Below are 18,468 nucleotides of genomic sequence, written 5' to 3' on the forward strand. Positions count from 1 at the left end.
CCTAGGACACCCCTGGGTCGTGCCAGAGCATGGTTACGATTGGCCCTCATGCAAAAGAAAATGGCTGATTATTTGCGCTGCTTGATAATTCAAAGAGATCTCCTAAGGTTAGTAAATATCAATTTTCGTAATATTTTAAATCTAATTCTATTTTCTTGAATCAATTATTTTTCTAAGTAACCATTTATATTAGAATATTAACTTTAATACTACAGTTCTTTCCTTTTCTAGTAATACCCAGCTAAACATAGGTTCTTTCTTTTACATTCTGAATAAAAAATTTTAAACATGAATATAAAGTCAAATAGAAAAGCTAGAAGGAGTATTAGATAAAATTCCATTTGTTCCTCTCCTTTTGAGGAGAAAATCAGGAAAACTAGACTTTGGTTTGGGGTTTTGATTGCCTCTGTCATTGTGTGATCACAGACAAGTCATCGAATCTTGATTTTCCTCTCTTTTAATTGGGATGACACTTATAAGTAAGTATCATTTCATAAGGATGGTTTGAGGATTAGTTAAAAATCTGATAATTGAATAAAACATTTGGCCTTATTGGGAAAGGCAGTGGGCAGAGTTTTTATTTTCATCTTGCATTGACGAGCTGCCTTGATAATTTCCATTTTCAGCCCTTCATAAGTCTTTCACTTGAAAAGTAATTTTTAATTTTTTCAAAAGTTACTTATTTTGTGTCAGAGTCTAAAAATGTGTTTTTCTGATTTGTCTAATATTGAACATGAGTTGGACAGATTTTAAAATTCATTGCTTGAAATGAATTTGTGATTGGATTTTTATTGAATTTGACAGTGAATTCTATGAATATCATGCCCTCATGATGGAAGAAGAAGGAGCAGTTATTGTTGGGCTTCTGGTAGGCCTGAATGTGATCGATGCTAATCTGTGTGTGAAGGGAGAAGACTTGGACTCACAAGTAAGTGGAAAAGAATATTCAGAACTGGGTAAGGGGCACGCAGAATGAAACAGCTGATAGTGATGACTTTAGAGTTAAGAAGACCTGGTTCAAATCCTGTCTGTGTACTTCAGTTTCCTCGTTTATAGAAATAAAGATGTTGATATCTACCCCACAGAGGTGTTTGTAGGGCTTCAATGAGGACATGTGCAGAGTTATTTATGAACTTTAAAGCACCATATAAATGTCAGTCATTATTGTGTCATTTTAAGTTTTTTAAGGACAGAATTGAGTGCATGTTAGTAAAGCTTTCTGATAAAAATTGCTTATTATTTTAAAGATTTTATCATTCTTCCTATTTAAGTAAAAAAAATTCATTTACTCCAGGTTGGGGTAATCGATTTTTCTGTGTATTTAAAGAATGAAGAGGATATTGGAAATAAAGAAAGGTATGATCTTTGTAAGTGGTTTCATATTTATTGGTTTATTCTGTGGTAAATCACAGATCCGTGTGTAAATTAGTATAAATTCTGTGTAAATCTGTGTTAATTCAGCCATATGTATTAATAATGAGGGTTTAGTGTTAATAGATTTCCTGCTATTTTTCATTTTCCCTTTTTAAAATAAATTTTATGAAGCCAAATGGGAAAGATCAGTTTAAAGAAAGGCCTGCTTTTCATTTCTTCCAATAATGTGTTTTTGTATACCCAAACCTCTCTGAAAAGTGATGCATTAGAGAGAAATTATCCACAGAAGTACTCTACTGGAGTACCTTCAGTTTGACAGTACAGTCCTATGGAACATTTTAAAAGCTTATGTTGAAGAGTATATTTGCTTACACATCAACCAGTGGTGGTGTTTTTCCTTATAGCTGGTGCAGCAATCCATTTGTTAACTAAGATTACTGTCCTTTAGCACTCAGCACAGTAGTAAAAAGCATTACTGGTAAAATGGTTGGTAATTGATTGTTATGAAATGGATTAGGGCAGTGTATCATTGTAGCAAGAGTTAGGGGACTGTCAGTGGGACAACTTGAGTGCTCTGTTGGTCAGGAGAATGCAAGAAAGGCAACGTAAACACTTTGGATGCACCTCCTAAAGTGAATTGATAGGCAGATATGGACAGAAGTCACAGCATTTTGATAGGCATGGATGGATTGTAATCAGCATCATTCAGTGAAACACCCAAACCAGCAATATTACAACTCATTTTAATACATTATATATTTATACATGTTTGTGTATGCACACATATGTTTATAATTTTAATATTTATCTGTTCAGCTCATTATCATATGATTACAGGATTGTTGGCTTTTGATATTTATAGAAGAATGCTGTGTTCTTGTCACAGAATTTACAAAAAATGTTTGCATAGTTCTTTCTGGAAGGCGTAGTCTGTATCTCTGTGCACACGCTTCCATAAGAGCACTAAGGTAACTCCTTCTGTGTTTTAGGAATGTTCAAATTGCTGCCATTTTGGATCAGAAGAATTATGTTGAAGAATTAAATAGACAACTGAAGTAAGTATTTATGGATACTTAAATAGATTTTTAAAATATTACTCTAGATTTCTTTCAGGTCAGCTTGGCCCTATTCCCTTCATCTCTTCCTCGGTAAAAGGAAATGTCATATGGTTTAAAGTACAATGAAATTACTGGACCAGATTCGTTTTCAGCAGAGAATAGGAAGGGAATACCAGAGTTTTGTTTTTTTTAAAAAAGAACTCTATATGTTTTCCTTTAAATTCTGAGACAAGCAGAGGAACTTGGGGAATTATTGATAAAATTTTGGTAATTCAGAAAGTAATTTTTCCCCTGGCTCTAAATCTCAAAACTATATAGTTCATGCTCAAATGAGGGACATCACCTAGGATCACCTTCTACCTCAGAACCTTTATTCACTCCTAGCAACTTGTGGATGGGAGCTGTGCTGGAGAAGACCAGATCTGGGATTCTGAGATTTGCATGGTAATAGTCTTGTCAGACATAATCCTAAGATAATGACTTGACAGGAGGAGAAGCAGTGGCTCTCCTTCAAATGGAGTTGGCAGAGAAGAATCTGTCTGACAAGGGCTCTTTACTTCTTTAAGTATTTTAAGAAACAGATGACAGATGTAATAAGATGCATTTTTACTGTTGACATTATAAACATGCAGAACTGTTTCCAAATATATCCTTTATATTTATGTACATGGTTTATTCCACAAATATTAAGGCACCTGCTTTGTGCAGAACACTGTGGCAGACATTAGTGTAGACACCCTGGTAAGAGAGCACAATTTGTGGCCTCCTGGAGCTTACCGTGGAGGAGGAGAATGTGACCTGCACATAGGTAGTTGTAGTATATTACATGACAATGCCTTTGAGAAATGTATGACAACATGTCTGTGTTCAGGAGGAAATGGTCTTTAATGACCCTAGAGAGATCAGGGAAGACATCCTAGAAGAGGTGGCATTTGATTTGGACTTTACATGATAACAAGATTCCCCCTTTCAAGAGCATTTTTGGAGGCTAAGCAACGGTGCAAGCAAAGCTAGGGAGGTGGAGGCAGTGAAAGCAGCATGTCTGAGGAACAAAGAATACTTCATTGTGTCCTGGCATAGAACAGTGGCATTGATACGGGAGAAAGCCAGAAAGAGTCCTGCCCAGTTGTGTAGGCCCTTGAATACTCAGTAGAGCATTGCTTCTGGTCAAAGGGCAGTATTATAGTCCAGATGCTGTTGTGAATTCTTACCTAGGATCTGTTGAACAAGAATTGATGGGACCTTAGTTTGGGGTGACTAGGACCTGAAGCTTTTCTTCTTTTAGTAGTAAGGTTTGCTCTATCTTCTAAAATGAACTCCTTCTGTAAACAGAAACTATGTAGCATTTCATTAGAGGTAAGTTGGAATCTCAGCAAAAAGGTGTGAAGCTAAACATTGAAAATAAAAGCCACAGTGTTTCAAGCTTTTAAGTACAGATTAAGAAAAGTACAAGTGAGTTCTGTTAACATTTTCTGGGCCCATAATCCACCTCTCACCTTCTACAGACCAGCTGGGTTCCTGATGCTTAGAGATTTCAGCATACTTTACATCCATATTTCTCAATCCCAGGGTTACTTTGGAAGGCTTCTCTGAGTGTTTAAAAAGATACAGAGAGGAACCACAGCAGGCATAGAATTTAAGATTACCTTCCATGGAACCCCTGTTTAGAGTTATAGAGTAGAAATGCAAATTCTTGCCAGAGTATTTTGATAGTTCTGCTACTATGTCTTTGGGCAAGTCATCTGACTCAGTTTCTTCAGTAATAAAAAGAGGGGGCCGATGAATTAAATAATATCTTAGGTTCCTTCCAGATCCATCTTCTATGGTCCGACCATTTTTACTCAAATATAAACCTTTTTTTGTGTTTTAATAGCATTTAATAATATCTAAATTTGCCCTATTCAGAATTTATAGAATACAACTTTACATTGATATCAGATAATGTCACCTAAAAAGAGGGATAGTCATGAAGCAATAAGAACTCCTAAACAGGATTGTAACGTGAAGTATAGAAAAGCTTTGGCTGTAGAGTTATTGCTCCCCCACTGAAGCAAGAAATGAAATCAGGATCCAAGTAAATAAAACGTCTCCCAAACTACAGTCTGGGCTGGGAAGTTGGCTCATGCCAACCAGCATTGGGTTTGTCATAATACGTGGATTTACTTCATTGAGTTTGTTATGATTTTAAATGATAATTTATTTCTTTATTACTTTCAGCAGCACAGTCAGCAGCCTCCATTCAAGAGTTGATTCATTAGAAAAGTCAAACACTAGACTGATTGAAGAGGTATTGACATCCAGTAACGCGTAACTTGAATATATCATAGGCCTGGTGAATAATATGATCCTTCTGATTATAAGTATAAACTTTATGTAAACCCTAATAAAAGCTGCAATATGTGATATCTATGAAAGAGATAACTGTTAATCCTTTGGAAAAAAGTAACCATGTTCCTGGTTAGACCTGCTTGACTGATGGGCTTTAGTAGGTCAGCTCTGGGGAATTAGGTCCTCCGGAGGAAACTTTGGGGCATTGTAAATAAAGCATTAAACCTCCAACCTTTAGCTTATGTGCAATTAGTACTTAAATGCCACTTTAGCTACAACTTGTTGTTTGCTTATAATCATGTTGTCCTAACAAAATAGATTTGTCCATCTTAGTGTAGCCAAAAGACTTTGTTCACAAGCATTATTATGCAGTTACTTCCCCCTATTGTTACCAGAATGACCCCATGCGATATTTTGTGTTAGTGGGTGTTCTAGGCTGATTAGAGGCAAAATGAATTGAACCCAGGTCTCCGATTCATTCCCTGTTCAGGAAACGTTATCAGTAGTTTGAAGAAAAACCCATTAGCCAACAAAATGGTCCTATACCTACAATTATTGAGGTCATAGGAATAGTAGAGATGGAAAGAAGTATACTTAGTGCCATAGAACTTGTTTTCTAGTTAAAATCTATTCTTACATGGAACCTAATTTTTTTGAGTTGGTCTAGATTTTTCAGGCCTTAGATTAGTGAGCCCAAGATAATTTAACTGATTGTGTTCGTGTTCATCCTAATTGTACTTTCATTGGTAAATCCCTGAGGAAGTAACATCAGAGAAAAATGAACTATTTAATGTAATAATACTAATACTGCTACTAATAATAATCCCTAATATTTCTGACTCTTGGGCCTCTTGAGAAATTTCAGCTTATGTTTCCTCCAATGAAATTTTCATAAATTTAATTACTCAATAAAGAACTCTTGATTGGAGAGACTCAATTTTTTGAGCTCCTATCTATAGTGTGGAAACAAAAACACTTGCCATACAGACTCCCATTCATCACTGATACCAGTGGGAGCTGCCTCATAAAAATCAATGGATCGACAGGCCTCATATTTGTTCTGTGTCTCTTGTTCCTCCCTTTAAATTTTGAGTATTGAGTTTTTGAATAAGGAGTCATCTCACTAATAAAAATGTTTAAAAACGAACCTGCTAAAGGACTAAACATTCAAAATGACTTTCAAGACCTGATGTTTATCAAAGTAGCCTTTGTGTATTTATCAGACATTTTGCTGTTTATCCTATACTGTTAGCTAAATGTGTATATAAGGATCTCTAAAAGAAAAGAGTAATTGTTTAAGATCACTCCTTTAGTTTGAATTTAATTTAAGAGTAGGAGACACCTTTTTATTAGATTGGCAGTGGCAGCAGCTCCTTCATGCCTCTTCAAACACCAGGGTAGAAAGTTCCAAGGGTGGAGAGTGAGGCAAATGCAGAGAGGGCTACAAGGGAGGCAGGTGCCTTTGAGGGGCATACTGGGAGTGACAGTGTGCAAAGGACCAGAGTTTGAATCCTGGTTTGGCCATTTACTGCCAGAATGACTTTGGGAAGTCACATCCTCCCTCTGGGCCTCCCTTTCTTCAGCTGTAGAATTGTGGTGGTTGGACTCGATGGTGTCTGGGGTCCCTGCCAGAACTAAATTTGGGGGCTTATAAACCTTGTTACCCAAGTGACTTTCTGAGCCTCAGTGGCCTTATCTGTAAAAAGAGAACTAGACTAGATGATCTTTAATGCTATGAGTTTCTATATAGAACTATAAAACCCTTATTTGAGAATTGTATTTTTCCCTAGCTTATCTTTCTGAACATAAGTGTTTTGGGGGTAGGGAGAGATGCATAGAGCACATGGATAAATCAGGGGGAACAAGTAAAACAATTAAAAATATTTTAATAATGATTTTAAATGACTAATTATTCATAAAAAAGCTGTTCCATGTTCTCCTTGTCCCTTTCTTTTCGTATTTAGTTAGCAATAGCGAAGAACAACATTATTAAACTCCAAGAAGAAAATCATCAGTTACGAAGTGAAAATAAACTGATTTTAATGAAAACACAACAACATTTAGAGGTGTGTATAAAATACTTTATTTTTTTTGAAATTCAATTTTATGTTCAGCTTTGAGTTCTCTCCCTCGAATATCCACCTTTCCCCAATTGAGAAAACAAGAAAAGCAAAGCCTGTTACACATACAGATAGTCAGGCAAAACATTCCTGCCAAAACATTCCATGTCCAAAAAAACATACATCAAAATGCACTCTGAATCCACCACGTCTTCATCTGGAACATTTTACCATGTTTCATCAAGAGTTCTCTGAAATAAGGATTTTCGTTGCATTGATCAGAGTTTCAGAGTTGTTTGTCTGTACAATGTTGTTGCTACTGTGTAAATTATTTTCCTGGTTCTACTCACTTTATTCTGCATCAATTCTAAGGTTTCTCTGAAACCATCCCTTCATCATTTCCTACAGCACAGTAGCATTCATCATATTCATAAATTGTCCAGCCCTTCCCCAGTTGATGAGCATCTTCTCATTCCAGTTTTTTGCCACTGGGAAAACTGCTGCTGTAAATATTTTTGTTCGTGGGGTCCCTGTCCTCTTTCTTTGACCCAGAATATAGGCCTGGAAAACTTATCACTGGGTCAAAGGGTGTGCATGTTTTAATAGCCTTGGGGGCATATTTCCAAATTGCTTTTAAAATAGCTAGACCACTTCACAGCCCCACCTGTAATGCATTAATGTACTTGTTTTCCCACATCCCCACTAGCTTTTGTCATTTTCCTTTTTTTTCAACCTAGTCTAACCAACAGCAATGATGTAGAAACAATCAAAACTTCCTATGCATATCTTGGACCATTTGGCAATTAAGGAATGAATCTTATTTTTATAAGTTTGCCTCAGTTTGCTATCTAACTCAGAAATGAGAGCTTTATCAGAGAAACTTACTGCAAAGATTCCGTCTCCCCCAATTTCCTGCTTTTCTTATAACTTGAGCTTTATTGGTTTTGTTTGTGCAAAACCTTTAATTTCATGTAATCACAGTTGTCCATTTTACCTCCTGTGAACCTTTCTCTCTGTCTCTCTGTCTTTCTCTCTCTCTCTCTCTCTCTCTCTCTCTCTCTCTGTCTCTCTCTCTCTGTCTCTGTCTCTTGGTTGATCATACATACTTCTGTCCATAGATCAAACAGGTAATTTCTTCCATGCTCCTTTAAATTTTTTATGTCACCCCTTTATGTCTATATCATGTACCCGTTTGGAGCTTATCTTAAATATGATATGAGATGTTGGTCTATACCTAGTTTCATCCAGACTACTTTGCATTTTTCCCAATAGTTTTTGTCAAATAGTAAATTGTTCCCCAAATTGCAGGAATCTTTAGGTTTATTAAACATCAGGCTGCTATGCTTATTTGCTTCCCATATATTGTTCCTCTGATGAATCTATCTATTTCTTAGCCAGGATCAAATTGTTTTGACAATCACAGTTCTGGAATATAGTTTGAAATCTTGTATGTGAAATTGCCATGGATTTGTTGTCTTGTATTTCTGGGCCTGTCTTATATCAGAATGAATTTCTCTGCGTTCTCATGGTAAGGGATGTGGAATTGTACACTTTGATCATCTTCCTAGGTTACCAGAGTAGATGTGGAGACTGAGCTTCAGACATACAAGCAGTCTCGTCAGGGCTTGGATGAGATGTACAACGAAGCCCGTAGACAGCTCCGAGAAGAATCCCAGTTACGTCAGGTGAGCACCACTGACATTAGATTAGGAGAGATATTGGATAGAGAAGGACTTGAGCACCCCTCGAACACTAATACGTTTTTCAGCGTGATCATTTTCTGATATTTTCCCCTCTCCTAGAGCCCTGCCTTGTAACAAAAACAATCAGCCAGTATTAATGTGGATAATGAGTGTCTGACAGTGTGCCTGTTCTACATTTCTACCAAAGGGAAGGACGTATGACCCAGGATAAAATGAATGATATGTATAAAGCACTTTGTAGCCTAAAGAAGTCACAGAAATGTCAGTTATTATTATCAGGAACACCATGATTATTATCCATCTTTTGGGATGAAGATTTGTTCTGTCCTTTTCCCTGTATGTGACTTCATTTGTTTTCATTGAAAATTAACCTTGTTTGAAGATTTAATACTAAAAAACAACTGTCTTCTATTCATCTTTGCCTTAAAAAAAAATTGCAACAGAAAACTTCATAAGCACTTACTGTGTGTAGTAGGGCAGGTTTTAGAAAAGATAAAAAGATTAAATAAAACATGGCCCTACCCTCATTGAACTTACATAGTATGGGGATAGGTTGTAGGAAATATGTAAATAATATATATTATAAGTATATAAGAAAAGAACATGATGAGTACATAAGAAAAATGCAAATCTGTGGCAAGAGGATATAATCCAAAGAGTGATGGATTTGAAGGCCCAAGGCCTGGTTCATATCCCATCTGTCCTCCTTGCTATTACCCCTGTAACCTTGGGCTAGTCACTGAAGCTCTTTGGGCCTCTATTTGCCCAGTGGTAAAATAAGGGCATTGAACTGGGATAGTTTCCAAAGCCCCATTCACCTTTGCACTCTATCATTCTCTGAGTTGACCCTGTAAATTGTGTGCATGCTCAAATTTCAGGATGTGGAGAATGAGCTTATGGTGCAAGTTAGCATGAAACATGAAATCGAGCTTGCCATGAAGTTACTGGAGAAAGACATCCACGAGAAGCAAGATACCCTTATAGGCCTTCGACAACAACTGGAGGATGTTAAAGCAATTAACATAGAGATGTATCAGAAGCTGCAGGTAAAGAAACATCCTCACAAGTTGAGGAAGAGTCAGTATGAGGTTAGGGGATTGGGAGTCCTCCAGCAGGCAGAGGCATCAATGTGCAGGCAGTCACCTTCACATATGGACCACTGCACAAACTAACTGCCACCAGAGGGCGACAGAGAGCACTGAGTGCTGGGCCTGGGCTCAGTAAGGCCTGAGTTCAACACCAGCCTCAGAACTTTCCCAGTTCTGTGACTCGGGGCAAGGTACTGGCCTCTGTTGGCTTCCATTTCCTCACCTGTACAATGGGAATGATAATAATAGGACCTATTGCACAGGGTTGTAACAACACAGATAAAGCACTTTGCAAATGTACTGTATAAATGCACTATGTAAACACTAGCTATCATTATTACAATGAAAAAGAAATGTGATTTTTAGCGATGTGGCAATGATAAAGGAATCCTTTTTTAGGCATTAATGACTTCTACTTACTCTGCATTAAGGAAGACCAGAATGGTTAAAACTAAAACCATACAAATGAAATCTGAATCCAAACCAGTAGAGTGGTTTCTTTGGTTCCTATGATACTACAACCTGTCACAGATGATTCTCTGCAACTTTTATTGACCCTTTGCATTAAATGCCACTGTACTCCAGAAGACTTGCATGCCAGTGCAATTGAAAAACTAACTCAGAGGCAAAAATGATGCCTTTTAAGAGGATGCACACTGTTACCTTGAGACAACCCTGAAGGAAAATAATATACCACTTGAGTTGTTTTTGTTTTTCTTTTTTTGGTCCATCAGTATATTAAATGATTAATAATACTGCTTTGTGTTATAGAGAGTAATATTACTAAAAATTCAAGTTAATTTACTCTATTAATGAATAGTCTGGTAAAAAAACATGTATGTTAAATGTTAGGATTTAGCGATCCACAAATCACTGCAGCTTTAATGTTTTCAATTAGGGCTCAGAAGAAGGCATGAAAGAAAAGAATGAAATAATTGGTCGACTGGAGGATAAGACCAATAAAATCACTGCTGCCATGAAGCAACTGGAGCAAAGGTAGGGCATCCACAGCATTTGCTTCTTATTCATCCCTTTCACTCGTTTCCCCTGACTGCACCCTCCCACCTGCCACCAAAGCTGCCTTTCTAGCAAAGTTTGAGGTTGATGACCTGTTTGGAAGAAACTGGCAGGATTTTACCATTGGTTTTTGTTGTTTGGAGATAGTTGCCTTGTAGGGGAAAAAACCAAGGGTAAAATAAGCTCTCTTTGCCTTGAGTGCATCTTGATTGTCATTTCCACTGTCTCTTTTCATGTACCTGTCTAGAAACAGGCATTCAGAGTGGGCCTTTAAGGCGTGTTTCTTCTTGCTTGTTCCCTCATCTATGAAATGGGAGATTTGGATCAGACAGCGTCTTGAGTACCTTTAAGCTCCAGTAGCCTGTTATCTGTCACCTTTCACACTGGCCACAGCAGAATGGCATTAATTATTTCTCAGCTGCTAGGGAGTTGATTGTGAGATATATTTGGCCTACAGGTATGCCAGGTTTTGCATCCAAGTATGTAAAACCATTTGACATATTTAACATCTGATATACAAACACTTAGAGAAGAAGAAGCTTAAAGATGTGAAAACAGTGTCCATCTAGGTCAAGTGTAGCAGAAGTTTGTTTAGATTTAATCATTTTTAGGAGAGATTTTTCATTTTTATTGTTGGAAAATGTATTAGCCCTCCATTACTCTGTCATATTGGTGTCAACATATGTCTTACCATTGCTTTCTTTGAATCTACCAATGAAAAACATAACTATTTAAAGCTTTATTGACATGAATATTCTTTTATTGACATCCTCTTTTCTTTCTTCTTTTTTTCTTTTCTCTTTTCTTTTGTTTATTTTATCCCAATTTTTACATTTTGGACATTTTTATTACTTCTCTCTTGCCTTTGATTTCTGTCCATCCCATCCTGAAGTGATAAAGATTTATTAACTCAAACTAGGACTATTGCAATGTCATTTGTGAAGTGTGCCAGCAGTGACACTCAACCCCAGTACAAACTGGTCAAAGATATATCTTTCTGAAGCCGCCTCATGCCTGTTGCATCTAAAAATTTTAAAAGGGTTTCGCATTTGTACAGCTTGTTAAACATAAAAGAAAACGATGTGATAAAATACTACAAAAGGGTATTAGGAGGCCCCTGGACTTTCTTTGTTGTGGTAATACACTGCCATCAAGTGAGCAAGTGGATTTGGATTCCCCCCCAACTTCACTGCACTCGGAATAATTCTGAGTATTGAGCCATTGCAGGTCAGGGTTATCAAACACAGTCTTCTTATCTTCCAGCTACTTTTTAATGTAAAGTATAAAATTGTTTAAGATCAAGTTAACCTTTGTTTCCATATTGCACTGACACAGATTTCTTTTTCCTTTGGCACTCTCTTTCCCTTGTGGCTGTACCCTGATTTTTACAGCATTTTAAACATCAGTTTTTTACCTTGGCCATCTTTGTGCTTGAGTATCTTTCTTGTTTGCCACTTCTCTTAAGCCTTCTTGGACAGTAGCACAACATTAAGTCTTGCCTTACTGGGCCTGACAAAACAAAAATCCCCTTAAACCTTATAGGAAAGCTATGGGGAGTTTACAAGTTGCTGAATTTGTATTTTGTTTTAGCCTTCAAAGACATAAATTCAATGGTGGTTTCCCTTCCTTATTCACCTGGGGAAATAGCAACTTCTACAGAAGCCTAAGGGAAATACCTATTTCTGTGACTCAAGTTGCAATTGTGAAAGGAAATTGACCAGCTGGAATATGACTCATGAAACATCAATTGCTATTGCATCTTGCAGTTAGAGTCACATTTTTCAGGATTATTTTGGAGAGCTGTTATTTTAAGAATAAACAGCTTCAAACCTGTAAAATCAAATTTTTAAAAATTTCTCATAGCAGGGAGAACAGAGGGGGAACAGAGCAAAAAAAAAATAAGCACAGGTTGTGAAAAAGATAAGACTCTAAAGTAGGAAAGCATAACAAACACAATGTTTTTAGCTAGTCACTTTTAATTCATTTGGTGGTGGGAGTGTGTGGTCTAGGGAGCCATGGTGCCAACTACCAGAGAAATTTTCTTACCCAACACAAACCCAACAGCACTATGGTCATTTAGTAAGGACAGGGAGGATGTTAAAGCATGTGCTGTTGTTGGGGGTGGGCATGGTTCTCTGCTCTTGGCCTTATTACACAGTAACATAAAGGCTCCTGTATTCTCATACAACATGTAGCCCATCACAACTTCTTTGCTTAATTAGTGCCAATAATGGAGGGGCTGTACTTGGCAGTTTTTTAAAAGGCAGTAATGCACATACTTACTTTGTAATCTAGACTAAACTCCATGTAAGTGATAAAAATTGTACTGCTTTGCATTGTTAATCATAAACAAGAAATAAAATAAATCTGAAGACCGTGTCCTGGGTGTATTATACGGCATATTGGAAATCATGGAAGCCATTTTTAGGCATTGTGTGGCTCTTTCTCATTTGAGTTTGTAAGTTTCCCCCAGACTTTGTTTTTGTTTAGAAATGTTTCTATTTCCCCATTTTTCTTTTATTTGTCTTCTTCACCCTTTTACACCCTAGTTCTAGCCTCAGTTTTACCCAAAGTTGATTTGAATTACACCAGATTGCAGCAAGCAGAGAAGGCTCAAATGGAAGCCAAGAATGAGGATGAGAAATTTGAACAAGAGTGTCTGAGTCAGTCTGACAGCCTGCAGAAACAGATATCCCGAAAGGAGACACAGCTGTAAGTATCCTCTTCCCTTTTGTCCAAAGAAGTATGTAGAAAGGTATGGGTGTGTGTGTGTGTGGGTGGGTGGGTGTGGGTGTTCTTATGTGCATTTGTCTCAATACATTCCCATGCCGGAAAGAATATACCAGTATTTCCTTATCTTTATCTTATAATCGAGGCTTGTTCTGATGTCCCCATTTGATGATGGGGTAAGTCCCCCATCATCACTTCATCTTGTGTTCCCTTTTGTGTGGTGGTGGGATTTCTCCCATTAGAATGTAATAAGGAAAGGACTGAGTTGTTCTTGTCCTTATTTCCCCAGTGTCCTGTACAGTGCCTTTGTGGATTGTTTGGTATTACCAGTGTCTTTTAAAAAACACACTTGTTGATTGTGGCCATAGGTGTCACCTGATTCTGCCATTATTTCATATATGACTGTCTGTGAGCTAATGTTCTTGGAATTGTTTTACTGTCAGTACATTGGTGGTGTTGTTACTTAATGCCATATACGTATGCCAGCGGAGAAGGAAGTCCCCCAAGATTGAGGGCTGTTTTTGTACCTTTCTTTGTTTCATGGATTGCCAAGGCCAACAAATTCACTTTATGATAGTCAGGTAGGTTAGTCTATGGAAAAAAGAATTAATCTTTTGCCAAAACTATACTCAGACTGTTTCTGTCCTGGAGGATTTGCCAAAGCTTGTTCTCCATTGAGAATCCTAGAATCTTCAGATTCCCAGGATTACCTCTTCCCTATGGTATAGTATTCAAATAGAGCTTGTCTGAGTTGCATTGGCTACCCTTATGAAATCTAGGTTCATTCCACTAGGGAATATACTGAAATTGAATGGAAATACATATTATTTAAAAATGAAGTGCTAACTTTGCAGAAACACTGGGACTAATATTCAAAACAGGAACAGTAATTTACTATGGTGCCCAAATGTATTCCCTTTTAACAGACTTCAATTCAATGAGCATGTTTTTACTGTTTAGTAACATCCTGCTCATTTCTGGAGCTGTGAAGACGAGAAAGACCCACACAAAATGCTGCTGCCTTGAGGGAGCTTACATTCTGCCAGTCATGTACCCAGTGCCCTACACAGGCTCAGATAAACACAAATATAGACAAAATAAATGCAGAGTTATTTCAGGGGGTGGGAGAGGGCACTGACAACTGAGGGAGGTCATGGGAAATGCCTTGGGTGGGAGATACTAACTTGAGCCGAGCCTCGTGGGGAGCTAGGGATTCTGACTGAAGAGAAGGCCTGTGCAAAAAGTATGGAGACCAAAGAGAGAATGGTCATGGATGAGAAAATTCAAGTAAGCTATGTTAGGGGGAGTGATGTCAAATCAGTCTGAAAAGATAGGATGGGTCAATCCCTCCTTCAAGTCTGACCTCAGACACTTATTAGTTGCGTGACCCTGAAATGTGTTTAACTGCACTTTGTCTCAGTTTTCTCATTTGTAAAATGGGGATAATAATAGCACCTACCTCCCAGAGTTGTTGTTAGGATGAAATGGGATAGATAATGTAGCTTACCACAGGGCCTGGCATAGAGGAGGCACTATATAAATGTGGGCTGTTGTTATTATTATTATGAATTGGATAGAATAATAAAGATGTCCTTTGTGACATCATGTTTTGGTTGGTTTTATTGAGCTTGTAACAAAAATTTCTTAAAAGGGAAAGCTTGATGAGTAGGAGAGAGATATATTTTGAGATGAATGTTATGCAAAAGCAAAAAGCATTCCTAAAGCTAAAAAGAAGAGGAAGGTGAGGAACCATATTTTAAAGAGCTTTAAGTATCAAACAGAGGAGTTTGTAGTTTTTCTTAGGGGAAATGGGGAACCATTGACACTTAGGAGCAGGGAGGGGCCACATGGGCAGGCAGAGGCCCTAACACTTGATTATTGATTGGATATGGGGGCAGGAAGCGAAGAGGAAAGCACACCAGGAGGGTGATGACCTTGACAGAAGAAACTAGAGAAGAGGTTGGGTTTGGGAGGCAGGGAAGAGAGGAGTCCCATTGTGGACATGAGGTGTTTGAGGTACAGGTGGGCAGGAGTCTTTGGGGGTGTGGGAATGCAATTTTGGAGAGAGACTGGGGCCAAATATGTAACTTTTTGAATCATCTGTCTAGAAAGAAGGGAAGAGGACCTGGGACAGAGTCTTGGGATATCCAGGGCACATATTATGGGACATGTGGCTAGGGTGGAGGGGCTGGAGCAGCCAGATGGGTAGGAGGAAAACCAGGAAGAGAACATCATCACAGAAATTCAGCAGGAGGGGCTGCTCATAAGTTTCAGATGCTATGGAGACATCCAGAAGGGTAAAAATGGAGAAAACCCTCTAGATTTAGCAATGAAGAGATTATTGGCAATTTTGGAGAGACCAAGTGGTGGAGTCAGTGGTCAGAGGCCAGATTGTGAATGGGATGGGAGGAATTAAAGGCAGCAGAGCCATTCTTAGGTGGAAGGTTGTGAAAGGAGGAGGAGAGGAAACAGCAGCTGAAGTGGTGGGCTCCAGGGAAGGTTACCAAAGGGCAGGGCAGTTTGGGTGTGTTTGTAAGCAGCGGGGGCGTGGAAAGGAGGGATAAGCAAAACTCCTTGAGGATGTGGTATTGATAGGTGCCATCTTCAAAAAGGACCCTATCTTCTGCAGCTGGGACCGAGTAGAGAATGGGAGAGAATGTTGAGTAAATTCAAGCACTAGAAATGGGACAGAGAGGAAGTGCTTGACAATAGCCTCAATGTTTCAGTAAAATGTGAGCCAAGGTCCCTGCTCAGAGGAAGGGTTGTGATTTGAAACATGCTGTGGGGGATGCCTTTGGGAGTCAGGTAAGCAAGTGCCTCAGTAAGAACTCAGTTGAGATTAGGTAGGCAAGTTACTTAACCTTTATAAATTGAATTCAGTCATGTGACAAGCATATCTCCTGTCTTAGCACTTCCTGCCTTGTATTACATGCATTGGATATGTCTTATGAGACCAGAATCTTCCCAGGGGCAGAAGTATCTTCCTTAAATTTTGTCTGTCTTGCAATACTGAGCACATTGTGCTGCACACAGTAGGCACTTTACTGAGTAACTAACTTATCCCCTTACTAGGCTGTAAGCTGCTTGATTTAAGGTCTATCTTGTTCGGGTTTATACTGGTTTTAGAACCTTGCATAGTAGCTACTCAGTAAGGAGGGAGAGTCCTAGAGCGAAAAGGTACTGGATTTGAAGTCAGAAGATCTGAATTTGAATCCTGGTTCTACTACTACATGTCTGTGTGACTTCTTACAAATCAGTTAACGTTTCTGGGCTTTAGTTTCCTCATCTCTAAAATAAGGACATTGGATTACATCTGGAGTTCTTAAGCTTTATTGAAACATAGACCCCTTTAGCAGTCACTGGTGAAACCTGTGAACCCTTCTCAAAATCATGTTGTTTTCTTTTAAAATTAGTCATTGAAATTGGTGAAAATGAATATATTTTCCCCTTCCAACTTCATGGGCCTCTTGAAACCTATTCAGGGGGTCTTGGACCCCAGGTTAAGAACCCCCAGATTAAGTGATCATTCAGATCCCTTCCAGTTCTAAATCACAGGATGTTAAACAAGTGATAAAATTGTCATGCTTTTGAAATGTGGGAAACAGCCCAGCATAGTAAAGAGACTATTGGGCTTGAAGTTAGGAAACTCTCCCTTAGTTTGATTCTTGCCTCAGTTACTAGGTGTGAGATCCTGAACAAGTCTCTTAATGTCTATGAGATTCATCTAGAATACTCATTCCATAGAGTTATTGTGTAAAACTGGATAATGTTTATAAAGCACTCTACAAACCTTGTAGAATTCCATAAATGCTAGAGTAATAGCCCTGGAGTCAGGAAGACCTGGGGTCAAATTCTGCCTTCGATAGATATTCTTTGGTCATGGCACCCCACTTGGTTACTCTGTGCCTCAGTTTCTTTATCTTTAAAATGTGAAGCATGGATCAGATGGCATCTGAGGTTCTGTCTCGTGCTAAGTCTTGGATCTGTATTGTTTACCATGTAGAGGTATTGTAGCAGTGTATAAAGTTTCAATAATTGTTATGGGCAATTGCCAATCTACCTTTATTCTTCTAATTTTCTGAGCTAATACTTTTTCTTTCTTTTTATACTTTTTCTGTCACTCAGATTTACTGTCCTTTTCCCATCATATCTGCTTTGTTTGCTATGTCCTTGGATGCAAGGAGAGAGCACATTCAGCTTGACTGACTATCCAGTCCTTACTCTGCTATATTGGTTCACCTTCTGTGGGTGTTCTGAAGTGAGCTTTTATGTAAAAATGTTGGGCAGAAGTACTGCTTGCTGGTTCTGTGTGCACTGTGGTGATGGACTTAATTAATAGCTAGGCTCCTTTGTAGATATTTCAGATTTATGGCTTTTTAAATTTGATTGCAGTTAGATAATAAAGATGCTGGGCATTTTGATTTGTGCAGACTAGTAGGCAGTCACATGGTACCTCCAAATTTCTGTAACTTAAAGGATAAGGTGGAACCTGGTGGTGATTAAAATAAAAAATAATTAATTGGTGTTATGTGAGGGATACCTGTTATTCTTTTTATAGTCATTCCTTTAACAAGCATTTATTTTTTTTTGAAATTATTTTATTTTCCCCCCAATTATATGTTGAAACAGTTTTCTTTAAACATTTAGGTTTTTTTCCCCAAAATTTATTAATTTGTTTTCACATTTCAACAATCACTTCCTTAAGTTCCAAATTATCTCTCCCTCCCTCCCTCCCCTGCCCTCCCTGAGACAGCATGCAATCTTATATGGGTTCTACACATACATTCCTATTAAACCCATTTTCACATTAGTCATGTTGCAAAGAAGAATTAAAACACATGGGAGAAACCATGAGAAAAACAAAACATAACAAAGGAGAAAATAGTCTGCTTCATTCTGCATTCCAACTCCAGTTGTTTCTCTGGATGTGGATGGCAATTGGCATCATGAGTCCTTTGGGAATGTTTTAGGGCCTTGCATTGCTGTGAAGGGCTAAGTACCAAAAACAGTCCTCACACACTGTGGCTGCTACTGTGTGTAAATGTTCTCTTGACTCTGCCCACTTCACTCAGCATCAGTTCACGTAAGTCCTTCCAGGCCTCTCTGAAGT

General features: G+C 38.1%; 1 protein-coding gene and 1 long non-coding RNA gene across 9 annotated transcripts in view; one reads left to right on the forward strand and one right to left on the reverse strand.

The window, feature by feature from the left end:
* Window positions 1-18,468, forward strand: part of RUFY2 (RUN and FYVE domain containing 2) — a 73,605-nt gene that overhangs the window by 30,214 nt on the left and 24,923 nt on the right. For 5 of the 8 annotated variants that reach the window (XR_011971600.1, XR_011971599.1, XM_072628791.1 and 2 more), the window contains exons 4-13: window positions 6-107; window positions 805-928; window positions 1,295-1,356; window positions 2,364-2,429; window positions 4,650-4,719; window positions 6,725-6,826; window positions 8,389-8,505; window positions 9,402-9,569; window positions 10,510-10,607; window positions 13,221-13,340. Coding sequence is in view for 5 of the 8 variants with exons in the window: in XM_072628791.1 (XP_072484892.1) it covers window positions 6-107; window positions 805-928; window positions 1,295-1,356; window positions 2,364-2,429; window positions 4,650-4,719; window positions 6,725-6,826; window positions 8,389-8,505; window positions 9,402-9,569; window positions 10,510-10,607; window positions 13,221-13,340 (1,029 nt within the window). In the remaining 3 variants the exon portion in view is untranslated. Of the gene's footprint in view, window positions 1-5; window positions 108-804; window positions 929-1,294; window positions 1,357-2,363; window positions 2,430-4,649; window positions 4,720-6,724; window positions 6,827-8,388; window positions 8,506-9,401; window positions 9,570-10,509; window positions 10,608-13,177; window positions 13,341-18,468 lie in introns of all 8 variants that reach the window. The other 3 variants (XM_072628792.1, XM_072628790.1, XR_011971601.1) reach the window with 2 other exon arrangements.
* Window positions 11,112-14,896, reverse strand: LOC140517489 (uncharacterized). Its single transcript, XR_011971602.1, has 3 exons — window positions 14,818-14,896; window positions 12,043-12,137; window positions 11,112-11,514 (listed from the first exon to the last, which is right to left on the reverse strand). It is a non-coding gene; the product is annotated as an uncharacterized lncRNA (long non-coding RNA).

Source organism: Notamacropus eugenii, chromosome 1, assembly GCF_028372415.1.
Source record: "Notamacropus eugenii isolate mMacEug1 chromosome 1, mMacEug1.pri_v2, whole genome shotgun sequence".
Taxonomy (NCBI): Eukaryota; Metazoa; Chordata; class Mammalia; order Diprotodontia; family Macropodidae; genus Notamacropus; species Notamacropus eugenii.